Consider the following 16,101-nt stretch of genomic DNA (forward strand, 5'->3'; position numbering starts at 1 on the left):
TCTTATAGATGATTTCGTTTCAGAAATATCAATTTTTCTGGGTATTCAATGACCTATTTTACAGTGGAAATGTCTAGACCAATTGTAATTAAGGCTGACATTCAATTCAGTTTCGTAGTAAACATTCTTCTTACAAATGACCTTAATCTACAGCACATGGTACTATCATGTACAAAGGTTAAACATTATTTATGCATGATATATATATATATATATATATATATATATATATATATATATATATATATATATATATATCAAACAGGCGAACTTTTCGGGTAACATTGAACTATTGCCGTTAATGTAGTTTTTATATTAACCATTCGTCTTTTGTTTAAAGAAAATGTATGAGATCCTTTTAATCGCATGATTAATCTGAGATTATGCAGAGTAGGTGAGGGGATTATCCCAATTTTCACAGTGTACCTTAAAGAAATAAATTGTTTATAACTTAAACTGATGGTTTCATTTTCTTTCTGTTACCTATTTTGGGACCTAGAGTTGTAACACACAGTACAAAATCAACGCATATTTAACATTTCAACAGTTAGAAAGGCTATATGCGATATATGCGAAACGCCAGGGTGAAGGTAATTAAACAAAAATCTGTATATTACTAAATTCATTAAGACAATGTATTTAATTTTTATATTATATGTTGCGACTCTGTAGCTTCAAACTAAGCGACTGAAAAATAAAACCATCAAATTTAGTAAAATATAATTTCAAAGAAATTTAAGGTATTGTGAATTAAATCAAAAATAATCATATGAGTTCTACCACAAGTTCAAAAGTGTTCACAATAATTTCCACTATTGAATGTGTTGATGTGCCATTTACCTTGGAAAAACTGTCATGATGTATGGTAATAATAATAATAATAATAATAATAATGATAATAATAATAGTGACTGTTATAAGAGAATAACACAATAAGCTGAAGAACTATTCTACTTGTTGTTGTTGTGGCAGCAGGATACCTAGATTTATGAATGGTCTCAATGGGGAGGGCGTGTGAGATTTGTATCATATACTTTATTCGTTTTTAAATAATACTAGTCTTTATCTGAAAGCGTTTAATTTTGTGACACTTTTTAAATTGATTTGAACTATTTAAATTGTTATTCATTTATAAATGACGAATGTGTTTGACAAGTAACAACTTTCTTATTGTGACCATTTTATATATATATATATATATATATATATATATATATATATATATATATATATATATATATATATATATATATATCGCTTTGATATCATACTCATCAGATATTAAACGTCGGTAACATCGTATTTCCATCTAAGTTTCGAAGTAATCTTCACTTTGAACAAACGTAAATGCTTGATTCTGTGCTTAATGATTGACTAATTAATTGATTAATTAATTGATTGATTAACTGATTGTTTGATTGAACATGCTTAACAGGTCACATTCTTTAGCATTAATATACTGGAAATATAAAAAGGGCAATCATTTAATCTATGCAGTGACATCTTTTTAAAAACAAATTCCAAAAGAAAACTTGAACACTACAACAAATGGATCGATCAAAATAATGTGCATGAAAAAAGATTGGAAAAATAACTTTAAAAAAACTCAAGATACATAACGAAACAACGCACTGTGCATATATTTGCTTTGTCTTCTGGCTTAAACGTTTCTGTTCTTGATCATAAGATACACGGCGGCCAGTAAATTTTGTGGAAGAAGAACCCGGGAACAATCAACTAACCCACGTGAAGCTATTGGCAAGCTTCCTCACCTATAGGTCAAGTCTAGACACATACACACTGAGGTGAGATTTATGAGTGATATGTAAAGGCGAGTGCATTAGACCACCCTCAGTGTGTAAATAAACAGCTTCAATTAATTTAAAACCATACATGTATTGATTATCTACTTTTTTTCTCAGGCATGGAAATAGATTTACACCTGACTAGACTTTATCGATAATACACACAGCCAGGAAACCAAACTAGTTGTTAAGAGCAGTGAAAGAATGACGGGGGGGGGGGGGGGCAGTGTCTGCCATTCCCTGTCCACTGCTGTCTGAAGAAAATGAACTCTAAACAACCGAAATGTTTTCTTCGAGTCAGTTTTCCTTGCACTGGATGGTAACAAGGATGCCCAGCAAACGATTAACGCAGATCATTCCAATTAACGGCCTCCACATTGGGACACTTTATTTTCACCCCTTCCACACACACGATGAAAACGATATTTCTGGAAGGCTCAGCTGAACTAGTGATTAGAGCGTCCGCCTTGGATGCGAGAGGCCTCGGATTCGAACTCTGGCTTAATCATACCAAAGACTTGTACAAATTGTGCTAACATCTGCCTCGCTAGGCGCTCAGCTTTAAGAGGCTAGTGTTAGGACAAGTCGGCCTGGTGTCAGGATAATGTGATTGGTGTTGTTGTTGTAGGGTTTGACGCCATTTTTCAGCACACGATATGCTATACATGGTGGCCAGTATAACTAGTGGAGAAAGAACCCGGGAAAACCCCGGAAATAACCACCGACCCGCGAGAAGCTACTGGTAAGCTTTCTCACATACCAACATTGGCCGAATCCAAGACTAGAGCCCACGCAGACAGAGGTGAGATGGCAGTGATCCGTAACGGAGAGCGCTTTAGACCACTCGGCCACTCGGGGCCCCCGAACTACATTGAGGGTCTCTTACAAGCGAAAATAAGTATTTACACTCGGACAAATATATACACATGAAGAGTAATGATAGGAAGGGCATAAATAAGCAAAAGAGTGTCAGTGTATATTTTCGTCCCTTAATATTCAGACCAAACCGGCTTCAAAAACAGCGATGAAATAAGGATCTGCAACTGGCGTAGTGCTGAGAATCACTAGGTCTTACTTGTAGCTGACCAGTTCATTAGAACGTGATTTTGGAACACTCCTGCTTGTGAGATACCAAGTCAGGATTCAGGCCACAGTAACCAATTTGTTTAGCAATGAGTATGTCATGTACAGAGCCTTATTTTCTGTTGGGAATATATTGTGTCATCAAGAGTTAGAACTGTACTAGTTTGAAAGGGAACAACCATTTACTTTGCAAGGATATCAGGTACTGACTCAGGGGTATTCCATTTTCCTTTCCTTGCCTATTCGACTTTTGTAATAAAATAAAAACAAGAAAAAACAATATTCTTCTTGTACTATAAGGTCACATTCTCTCTCGACAATCAAATTGAAAAGGAAACAGAGAGAGAGAGAGAGAGAATCGGTTCTCATGACTACAATGTGAACTGTTTTGACATGGGATTGTAATAATCAAGACCTTAGTTATTATACAGTACACTTATTATATATAGTACATGTATATAGTACATGTATGACAAGTCTATTCTTTTCCTCTTCTTAGTATTATTTCTTTATTCTTATTTTCCTGTTCCTTTGTTCTTTGGTAATTTGTGATTGTGGTGGCCCTCACTCAGTAGAACACTCCTGTAAATAAAGTTTTGAAATGTTTCGTAATTAGTCCGCTCGTACCTTTTAGACTGAAAATGTACTAAATTTGATCATTGTTGTGCTCATTGTTTGTACATTCGCTAATATAGTCAATTACACAAAGTGAATTTCGAAAGAGCAGAGGATAATCTTTAAATGTCAGTACCATTCTACAGCCAGACGAAAACCCATGTGAAAAAAATGTTCTGTCACAAGTCCAAAAGTATAGATTGTTCCGAATAAATTAAAATGTTGAATGTGCTGATGTACATTAGTCTTGAATTGTTTGATGTATCAGTATTCCAGAATACCTTTGAATGAATGCAGAATAATCCCAAAATAGCTTTAATCCAGTCAGCAATTCATCGATTCCAGTGAATGATTTAAATAATGATTCGTTTGAAATTACATCTGCACACAAATAAAATTGATTCCCCATAGGGTGATATTAAAATAGAAATTGATACTTTTGTTTAACAAAAGCTTACATAAACACATAAGCCACTATTATGTTTATTTCATTTGTATTGTTTGTTAGGGGTTTTAAAAATAAAATATTTCATTATATTCTGCTGTAAGGTAACATTGCATGTTGGACATACAGTTGACGAAAATAAAATTTACTTTCTACTTCGCCTGAATTATTGATCTTTTGTATTTGTTTCTATTTTATCCTGTAAAAAAGTAATATGAAATATAGTATATGCATATGGGTTTGTTATAAGGATTATTATTAATAGAAATGAATATGTTTGTTTGGGTCTGGGTCTCTGTTATTTGGATTCCAATAACATATACAGGATGAACCTGACATTATCCACGTTATATATTACAATATTAGTAACAGACTACTACCTATCGCTAACATTTTAATTTATTAATATTAAGAACGTTCAAGAAGCTTACGTTACATTAGAGGATGGGTACTTTTCAGAAAATGTTAATTGTGACCTGAGGTCGAGTGGAAGACCATACAATCTTGTTACTTAAAATATTATTCATTGATACTCAAGATCTAGCAGAATGAATGTGTATTATTGTTTATTTTGGCTGGAAATTATTTATTCAAATTAGTTTATTAATTGATTATTTTCTCTGACAAAAGAGGGTGCTCATAGAAAAGGAATTTTCTTGAACAGGAACATTTATTTGGAATTATAGCTAATTCAAACCTAGAAGTGCTTTACTGTTATTCAAAAAAAGACTGTTGTCATATCAGCCTTTTTCGGACAACACAAACACTTCCTACAGCTTAGGGACTAGTTTGAATTTTTACTAAAGTTTATTAAGAACATTAAGTTATTCGGACATTCTACGATTATTTTGGGAATTAATTCTCAATCCTGTAAGTCGTTCATGTCATTTTTGTGTGTTTTATGGAACATATTATTTGCTGACTTTAACAAAGCGTGGTCTGTTCATTTTTTTCTGATAATTATTTCAAGGGCTCAGACTTGTAATAACATGGTAAGATGACCAGAAATTTCTAACGTCGAAAACATGACAATCATGGACATAAATTAGATGTATAAACATAAGCCCAAACCAGTCAATTACTGAAGCAGACAACAACATATTAGAGAGCGTCAGTGCGGTTACAGTCGATAACTAGTCCAAAATGTCAACAATATCACAAGCCATATTGTTTCAATGGATCGTCATCTTAAACGTTTCATAGAACACACCCCTACCCCTAGTTGCATCGATAATGGTAGGATCCCCTACGATACTACAGTAGGCGAGACAGGATTTATTATAGGACTAGATATCCCCAAAGAGTAGCTTTTATCTGTCACTAGAGACTAATCATTTACCAACATATAGTTGTAGTTTTGATTAGATTAGGTTCTTATCAGATGATATACCGTCCCAAATTTAGTTTTAAATTCCCGCAAGAATTCAAAAGAATAGCAATGTTAAATTCGAAAGTCATCCATACCATCAATCTATACTACTTTTTCGATACTTTGAATTGTTGTCAACACTGACAATAGTGAGAAAGGTTATACACATAGTAATTATATCTCATTTAGGATTCAAAATACCTTGAATTTGACCTACTTTGTTTCATTAGTCACAGTTATGTACGGAAGCGTATTGAGTTTTATGGGGTACATAACGTACACGAAAACATAAAAAATGCACTCAATAAATCGAACAAATAATTCCAATTCGGTGGGTAGAATGCTACCGTACAGAAACTAGAAATTAATATATGGAGCATGGTTCGTAAACGAACTTTGGTTATCATGGATAGGTAGATAGATGGACGGACGGACGGACGAACGGGCAGGCAGACAGAGAGACATACACACACATACACAAACATATATATATATATATATATATATATATATATATATATATATATATATATATATATATATATATATATATATATATATATATATATATATATATATATAACATAGTTTCTTTTAGAAAGGCAAAATTAATTTGTTTCCTGACACGTATTATTTCATTTGATCAGTCGTTATTCCAAATAATTAAGTGTCCTATTTCTCTAACTACAGTCACTATTGCTACCGATAATACAGTTGAAAAAGTAAAAAATATTAACGTACATACGGCACCTTACATGACTATTAATCACATCTCCATACGTATTTTATATATGATCAAGTTAGAACAGTATCATTTTCACCTTCTCCTCCATTTTGTGAAACTAGAAAGACAATTTCTTCATCCCAGACTTCTTTTTCATAAACCTTAATTCAGTACATCAAATATACATTGCATAGACTGTTTCTTTTTCCGCTTTGTGAGCATACATCCACAGGATTAGGTGTTTGATGATTTTATATTTCTTCTGAAATTAAAATAAATCTTACTTTTTGCATCTTCAAGGTCAGGAAAGAAATATTTTACAAATAGTCACTTTCCAAATATGTGAAAAATGTGGCGAGCTTCTTCTTATAATTAGGTGTAAGAAGACAAGCAGACACATTGACCATTGACGGACGATCGCAAATACTGGCGTATCAAAGTATTATTACTGTCACCCTATTGATTCAAAGCACTAAATGAACACTATTAATACGGATACAGCATACGGCTCAATCTGCCAACAACATTCGTATGTACACCTTGTAATAAATGTACATAATGAATTAAAAATACTCAATTATATAATGTGCTGAAACAGACACACTTTCTTGAGTATCTAACAGCCATATATATATATATATATATATATATATATATATATATATATATATATATATATATATATATATATGACTTATTTTTAACAGCTTAGTTAAATTTCAATTTTTACTTCCTAGCTTTATTTGTTTGGGATATAAAGGGCACATACAAAGAGCACATACCTGCCGTTCAAGATGGACGTCAAAAGTATACTCATTTTGAGAATGTTCTTACTCTTTCATGGCTATGGGCTCGGTTTGGGTGAGTATTGTTTATGCTATTATTTCTTAAACTGTAAGTTTGTCCAAAACAGATAGCCGTTTTGGAATATTAGTTATACAAATTCAATGATCTGTTCAATTTGTGAATGCAGTACATGCATGCTTGTTTTGTACACAACTGACTTATTTTGTTTCTTAACGTTAGTTACCGCGTCCACTTGGAATGGGTTTGTGTAATTATTGTTGCATGTGTGCGTGTGTGTATGTGTGTGTGTGTGTGTGTGTGTGTGTGTGTGTGTCTTTTGACATAATTTGGGTTTCCTGGAGTTAAGTGTGTAAAGAATAGGTACTGACTCAACTCTATGCAGTACATGGTCTGCTGCCATGTCAACGATCCTCTCTGTGCTCTTTATTCTGCAAACAATGTAGGCTGGCAAACATAATAACTGGAGTCGGATCTTTTACCCCGAGAGATGGCGATTTAGTATTACTAACGTTGGAATATAAATTCACAAATGGGAGAATTGTTTTCAATGGAACGAAGTAGAACTTGGCCATGGCAAGAGTGTAAGGTAATTAAAGCTCATTGCGTCCAGTTCATGAGTTCGTTTAGAAATAAATAAATACACTACAGCTCTTTTCATGGCCACCCACCTTTCTAGAAAAGATAGACTATTCAAAGAGTGTCAAATTAACTAAAACCTAAATCCCTTCCCCATGATTTTGAAAGAAGGACTTGTGTATGTGACTGGATTTATAGTGAATTCAAAACCGCGAATTACCTTACTGTTTTCTAGAAAAGACTCTTTGCTCATCAACGTTATACGGACCACCACAGGCACATCAACACTTCAGTAATGGACTTAATTTTGATTTCTACTAAAGCTTACTCAGAACAAAAATGTATTTAGGACTTGTGCATGTTATTATACGGTTATTTTGAGATTTAATTAAGCCGCTTTTTCATTTTTTTTTTTGTTGTTGTATTTAATGGAAATAAATTATTTCATTACTTCTGAAAAGATTGTACTATTCATTCTGTGTTGTTATTTATTGTAAGGGGATAGACTCGTAACAATACAATAATTTGACCATAATATCAATAATATGTTCACTTCCAGAACTTTCTAAGGTCGAAAGGCCACTTAAACATGATCACAAATATTGATTTGAAGTCCAAAAGACAATTAGGACAAAAGTCTAAACATAAAAGCGCAAACCAGTCAATTATTGAAGCAGACAACAACATGTTAGTGAGCGTCAGTGCGGTTCCATTCTACACATAGTCTGCAATGTCAACATCACGAGTTCCCAATAGCACAAGTCATGTTGTTTCAATAGACACGCGTTGTAACAACCGTCACCGTAACATCTATAACTTTAAACTTTTCACAGCGCACACCCCTACCCCTAGTTGCATCGATAATGGTATGGAACCCATACTATTATATAGTGGGGAAGACAGTATTCGGAATCCTCATATAAGTAGATTGCGACTGAAGAGCAGTTTTCATTTGCCACTGTGGCCTAAATATTTTCCAAAGTATAGTTACAGTTTCCATAAGCGTAATGTTAAGTTGTGTTTCGATCATATACCGTCCCAAAGTTAGTGTTAAGTTCCCACAAGAATTCAAAAGACTAACAATGTTAACTTTGAAAGTCCTGCGTAATATCCCTCCATACTACTTTGACGCTACTTTGAATTGTTGCCAACACTGACAATAGTGAGAAACGTTATACAAACAGCCATTATCTCTCATTTAGGATTCACAATACCTTGAATAGGTCCTACTTTGTCTCATTAGTCACGGTTCTGTACTGAAGCGTATTCAATTGTATGGGGTGTATTACGTACACGAAAACCAATTAAAAATGCACTCAATAAATCGAACAAATAGTTCAACTTCCGTGGGTAGAATGCTACCGTAGGGAAACTAGAATTTAATAGATTAAGCATACGTTGTAAACGAGCTTGTCTTACCATGGATAGATAGACGGATGGACGGATGGACAGGCAGACATATATATATATATATATATATATATATATATATATATATATATATATATATATATATATATATATATATATATATATATATATACAGGCAGCTAGGTAAAGATATGCCATAGTCTTTTTTATAAAGGCAAGCCAAAATTATATCCTGTCACATATTACTTCAGTCGGTCAGTCATTATTGCCATTAATTCAGTGTCTTAGTACTCTGTCTACATCCACCGTTGTGACCGATAATGCCGTTGAAGAAGTAAAAGTACTAATGTACCTAGGGTACCTTACATGACTATTAATCAAATTTCTATACGCATTGTATATATGACCAAATTAGAACAGTGCCATTTTCACCTTCTCCTCCAATTGGTGAAACTACAATGACAATATTTTCACCCCCTCCCTCTCCTTTTTCATAAACCTTGATTCAGTACTCTAAATATATATTGCATAGACTGTTTCGTTTTCCGCTTTGTGAGCATACAACCACAGGACCAGGTGCTTGATGAGTTTATCTTTCATTTTAAATTAGAATAAATCTTACTTTTTGCATCTCCAAGGTCAAGAATAAAACATTTTGCAAATCGTCACCTTCCAAATGCGTGAAAGATGTGGCAAGCCTCTTCTTATAATTAGGTGTAAGAAGACAAGCAGACACAATGACCATTGACGGACGATCGCCAATACTGGCGTTTCAAAGTATTATTATTATCACCCTATTGATTCAAACCACTAAATGAAAAGTGTTAATACGGATACAGCATACAACTTATTCTGCCAATATTATTCATATGTATACCTTCTAATAAAATGTGCATAATGAATTGAAAATACACAATTACATAATGAATTCAATTAAATATTTTTGTATTCTTTCGAAAGAGTTTTACGTAGCGGCATTTATATATATATTTTATAATGTTTGAGTGCAAATTGTGGTTATGACTTATTTTTAACAGTTTAGTCGCACTTAGTATTCACTCAATAGCTTCATTCGTTTGAGAGGGACAAACAGCAGTATGATTTGCATCTACAGACACCTTTTAATTTGGACTTATACTATAATATTAGCCCATGAGTCAGACCAATAGAAATATTCATTTCATTTTTTAATTGTCTGTCTCCCTCTCTCTCTCTCTCTCTCTCTCTCTCTACATACATACAATTGCCCAATGAACTTAGACACAAAGACACAGTGATCATATTCAAGAGAGCTCTCAAAACTCATTTATTTCGACAGCAAGAACAAACTTAAAGACTTAATAGTGTTTCCTATCTGAAATATTCTCAGCTTGCTTTTTTATTTTTTTAAAATGTTTTTCTAATTTCATATTGTTTGTTTTTTGTAATAATATTATTATGTTTCTTATCTTATAGGTGTTGTCTAAAGTTGTAAAGCGCTTAGAGCTTCTAAAGATCAGGCGCTATACAAAGTCCTCGTTATTATTATTATTATTATTATTATTATATATATATATATGCATATATATATATATATATATATATATATATATATATATATATATATATATATATATATATATATATATGCATTATGGTACACGCATTCGATATGTCAGTACACTACATGTTATAAAAAAGCTCATAAACTTGCAGAAAGAAATGCGAGTCTAACGCTAAAGTAAGAAAAACGCCCCCTTTCGTGTAATAGAGAAAATAAGCTGTAAACACCTGTGATGATTTTTCTTTATTTAAGCAAGACTATACTCCGATGCTGTCCACATATATAAAACATATGGCGATCAATTTTGTTATGTAGTGGTTTAGGAAACATCGGACCTTGGAAAGATTGGGCGCACGCTGAATGTGTCAGAAAGTTTTTACGATCACACAGCTACTTGTCTCTAAATTTAAAGGATAGATATTTACATATCATAAAATCTTAGGATAGGGCAAGAATGTTTAACTTATTGAAGACACTTCTTTATCGATAATTGCGAAGATAGAAATTGCAAATGCAAACAAAATGTATTGCAAATTTTAACCTTACTTTACTGTTTCCTTATCCTTTGTTGCCATTACAAGCACCGGTAAATGTATATGTCTAGTAATGGGCCATGCACTCTATTAACATTTGAAAAGAAAATATAAAAATATAATGCAGGAAACATCTCATTACAACTAATGCAGAACCATTGCCAATCCCAAATTGCTGTCTGTAGAGTAATGGGCCCTAAACCTTATATCATTTGAAAAAAAAAATATGAAAATATAATGCAGAAAACATATTACGACTACAGCAGAACCATTCCCAATCCCATAATTCTGTATGTAGAGTAACGGGCCCTGAACCTTATATCATTTGAAAAAAAAAATATAATGGAGGAAACATCTCATGCAGTCCTCTGTGAACCTATATTGTTTTCAATGTGCAATACGATGTTCTTACACTTCTTAGGCTCATTGGTCGGGAACATAACTGAATAATACCAAAATAGACTAAATACTCCTAGTTATACACTCATCTCATCAAATTAATTTTGAACCTTTTGCGAACTAGACCATTATTCATTTGCATATTTTAGTGACTTTTGTTGCTATGAGATTTTGTTTCGTGCGAAAAATTTAAACTGACATGGTCGTCTTTAGTGTAATGTCATATTTGAATGACGCGTGAGTCCTAAATTTGAGACTTCTCTTTCTTCCTAGCTGATCAGTATATTTTAAGACCAATAAAGCTGTAGCATCAATCTAACTGTTGCTTACATCGAAAAAACAATTTAAAACAATATTACTCGATCGATTACTTAAATCTGGTTAATCCGTTGCTTACATAGTTCGTAGTGATGAAACATATTTAACATCGTAACCAATACTTGTTTAAAGATAGTGGCCTTTACATGGTATGATTTACTTTCGCCCATGACACCGGATATGAAAGTATTATAATGGTATGGTCTTGGAGATAAATAAATCGTAGTTCATATGCATTGTTTATTAGATATATAATGTATTTATATTGTTTTAATTACGTATCCTAGTATACACCAAATGTTTTTTTAAAGGCTTTAAAGGATCTGTTTCGTGTCATAAGCCTACTTAAGGCCTGTCATATACAACCCTTTATTTACAGATATATATGATATGAAGTTCATTTTGTTCTTCATTCCTCATCTTTCATCCTAGTTTGTTCATTAAACTGTTTCATACTAGTATCGTGAATTAGCAATTAAATACTTGAACTTACCAGTTTTGACATTCCATACTTTTTAGCAACCCTCACGTCTAATTCATGATAGGATGGATTGTGGTTTATTTGATTGAAGATCATGATTTATGTTAATATAAATGTTTAACGTGGAAGATGTGTTCCTGGGGATAATATATCATTTATAGATTGCAAAGTAAATACGCTAAAATTAGACTGCGTTGCTAGCAAGTGAAGACAAAAAAAAGCTGAGTTTTATTGCAAAATTAGTGTCCTTTGTTATAATGTACGATCCTTGTTATTTTTCAGGTAATTTTCCTGAAGACTTTCTTCTTATTGTGGACTACTACGGTAAAATGTATCGAATGGACATAAGTAATCAGAGCTATGTAGAACTTCCGACGAAAAATCCGGTCACCACATATGATATTGATTACGACCCAATTGACAACGTCATATTGAGGAATGGGTTTACCAACACGAGTCTTCCGAATTTTTCAGCCACATCAATGAATGGAACCAACCAAACGAGCATACGCTCATTCAATATCAGTAAGTTTCTTTTTATGTTAAAAAGACAAAAAATGCATATTTCCATCACTCCATAGTCATAGATGTGAAATGCTTCCCGTATGTATGCGTCACCATCCGATACAACATTGTGGTATATTTTCATACATACTTAAAGGAGGTTGAAATGATGACATGATATAACCTAACTGTTGTTTGGTCGCTTTGATAACCAATAGTATTACACTAGTATTAATTTCAAGCGATACTGTTAATGATATTTGGGAAACAGGAACACATAATTAAAAATGAATAAATCAAAGCCATTTACGATTTTGTCAATAATTGAGTCGTCCTTTCCTGGAGATGGACTACTACATACATCCCCAATCAGACGTGGTACCTTTTACAAAATGCGATTTAAATAGTGCTGTTAAATTAAATTTGTATTGTTTACTTGACGAATGTCAGTAATTGAAGGTATGTGTTTGGGACAATCAGGTTTTACGACAATCAGGCTTTGGGACAGTCAGGTTTGGGACATTCGGGTTAATGCAATGCTTTTAAAACTATGATAACTTGGTTCTGAGTTCAGGATATTGTTTTTCGTCCACGGACAAGCCATGGTCTGTTTGATTTCCTTGTTTTGTAACAGTCCTTATGTAATTACCTTTGGATGTTTAGTTTTAACTTCAGAGGAATTATGTATTTAAAATAATGATAGGAATTATAAATTTCATGTGTTCATTAACTTTTGGATCTTTGATAAGGTTATTCAGGATGCATTCAAGCACATTCTGCACTGTATGATTATGACAGACCACGATTATTCTTACAATATCACATGCAAAATACTCGAATTTCATTCCTTACATTCTGCATGTTTTGGACCTGTGATGGACCATTTAGGATTATGTTGGATTTATTTCGCAATACTGTAAGTTCCTTTCAAAGTTTCTCATCATAGCGTAGGTAAATTTTAATAGTTTTTGAAAGGTTTATGTTTAATAAGGGTCGAATTTGGCCCCAAACCAGATTCAGATAAAGCTCGTACAGATATAAAAGAAAAGCGACCAATAAAATGCCTGAGCTTGTCACCTCTACTATGGCACCTATTTACGTGGATTATAGACAGTCTGCTTAAAAAGCTAGTTTTAAGCTGATGGCCGAAGATGATACATCTAACATTGTGCATTTGCAGACAATATGTGTATGATTGTGCATTTGCTTACAATAAGTATGAGATTTAAAAAATATATGTTTAAATCTGGCCTTTTGCTTTTTAATGCATCGTTTCAATCACTTGTATATTTATGCTCAGCGTGTTTGTTTACCCCTAACACGAATTTTCATTTTAACTCGAAACTTTCATTTATGTTACATTTAGGACTGGCTTGTGTATTCTTTAATGATAAATGATTATTAAAAAAAGGCTTTGAAGATATATTTGTTCATGAGTTATATCCGATTATTGCTTCAGCTTATAATAAAGAATCATAATTTAATGTTCAGTACTTCGGCGACCAAAGAACTCTTGCGCATATTCTGGCGGGAGAAGAATTCAATTTGTTTAGTAAGTAATTCAGCATAATCTTCAAATGAGGTTGGTCTCAGCGAAATTATTGCCTTATTTCAGAATTTATTTCCATTATTTCTTTTACCTTATTTACATACCATTTAATGTTATTTTTCATGTCATCGAAATTAAAGGTGATTATTTATGAATACAGAAGATAGTACTTTTGTGGACTCTCAGTGGTTTTGGAAAGTATCCCTTGGCCGGCACTTTTTCCCCACTTGAAAAACAATAATTTGGAGCCCAAATGCTTCTCTAGTACGCATTCAAGGACGGTAGCGAAGGAGTGTACATCCATACCAGGGCTGACGGCAAGCTGTTCAACATCGCCCGTCTCCGTGCTAAGACTAAAGTCACAGAAGTACTCATGCGTGAATTGCTCTTCGCCGATGATGCAGCCTTGACATCACACACGGAAGATGGACTGCAGCAGCTGGTATGCCGCCTCGCCCATGCTTGCAAGGAATTTGGATTGACCATCAGTTTGAAGAAAACGAACGTCATGGCGCAGGACGCAAACTCCCCTCCCTCTGTCACCATTGATGGGTACAACTTGGAAGTTATCGAGAACTTCATATACCTCGGGTCTAACATCTCCAGCTCACTCTCTCTTGATTCTGAGGCGAACGGCAGGATTGTCAAGGCAGCAGCAGTGATGACCAGACTTAACCAGAGAGTCTGGAACAACCCAAACCTCACAGAGAAGGCCAAACTGCGTGTCTACCAATCCCGCGTACTCAGCTCACTTCTCTACAGCAGCGAAACATGGCCCACCTATGCAAGACACGATGGAAACTCAACAGCTTCCACCTGAGATGTCTGCGGCGCGTTCTGCACATCCAGTGGCAGGACAAAGTACCCAACACTGAGGTTCTGGAACGCGCCAACATGAACAGCATGTTCTCCATTCTCAGCGAGAGGCGCATTCGCTGGCTTGGCCATGTCAAGAGAATGGACCCAGGTCGCATTCCCAAGGACCTGTTATATGGGGAGTTAGCAAAAGGTGCACGACCAACTGGACGACCACATCTGCGCTACAAAAATGTTTGCAAGAAGGATATGAAGACGGAAAATATCAATGTCAACGACTGGGAGAGCTGTATAAACAACCGTTCCAGCTGGTGTCTAGCTGTCAGGCAGGGAGTTCAAAACGCAGAGGAAGAGAGAAGAATAAAACGAGCTGAAAAGAGAGCTAGAAAGAAGGATAAGCAAAAGCGTACTTTGGAGCTATGCCATCGTCTCCCGTAGACGGACGGATGCCAAGAAGATTTATGAATACAGAAGATAGTACTTTAGTGGACTCTCATTGCTTTTGGAAGTATCCCTTGGGCGGCACCTTTTCCCCACTTGAAAAACATCAATTTGGAGCCCAAATGCTGCAATGAGTTTTATGAGTATTGTGCTGTTATTTCTCTGTCTGTCTGTCTGTCTCTCTCTCGCTCTATCTATTTATCTATCTATCTATCTACATATATATATATATATATATATATATATATATATATATATATATATATATATATATATATATCCTCCTCCTACAAAACCATAAAACATAAAAATATTTCAAGCCACCGACAAGAACATGGCTAATAAATATTGACAAATTTAGCCGACAAGAGGCGAACTTAGGTTTGCCAGGTTAAAATCTACCTTAATATATCACATTTCTTTACGCTGATACAATTCAAGAATGTACTAAAGAAATTAATTTAGATAGGCATGCCACCTGGAAAAATGGCCCTTACCGTTATGTGAAGGTTATTCAAATGTAAATAAATGTTCCAGTATGCATATAGATCAGACGCTGTTTGTGTAGTATATTCTTTAATTGTATCGGATATTTAAATCAAATATAAATATGACATTATCCAGCAGATTAGATCCTTTTGAACCTCAGTTCCTTTCCTGGCTTGGTGGTCTAAGGCATTTGCCTTTACAGATCACAAACATCTCACCTCTGTTTGGATGAG

General features: G+C 34.0%; 1 protein-coding gene across 2 annotated transcripts in view; it reads left to right on the forward strand.

Moving 5' to 3' along the window:
* Positions 1–6,837: 6,837 nt before the first annotated feature.
* LOC149791216 (low-density lipoprotein receptor-related protein 6-like) overlaps positions 6,838–16,101 on the forward strand; it is a 79,314-nt gene continuing 70,050 nt past the window's right edge. For both annotated transcript variants that reach the window (XM_089969155.1, XM_089969156.1), the window contains exons 1-2: positions 6,838–6,902; positions 12,352–12,594. In XM_089969155.1, the coding sequence (XP_089825281.1) occupies positions 6,866–6,902; positions 12,352–12,594 (280 nt within the window). In that variant the 5' untranslated portion in view covers positions 6,838–6,865. The remainder of the gene's footprint in view (positions 6,903–12,351; positions 12,595–16,101) is intronic.

This window comes from Sinohyriopsis cumingii, chromosome 9 (assembly GCF_028554795.1).
Source record: "Sinohyriopsis cumingii isolate HCF-2022 chromosome 9, ASM2855479v2, whole genome shotgun sequence".
NCBI lineage: Eukaryota > Metazoa > Mollusca > Bivalvia > Unionida > Unionidae > Sinohyriopsis > Sinohyriopsis cumingii.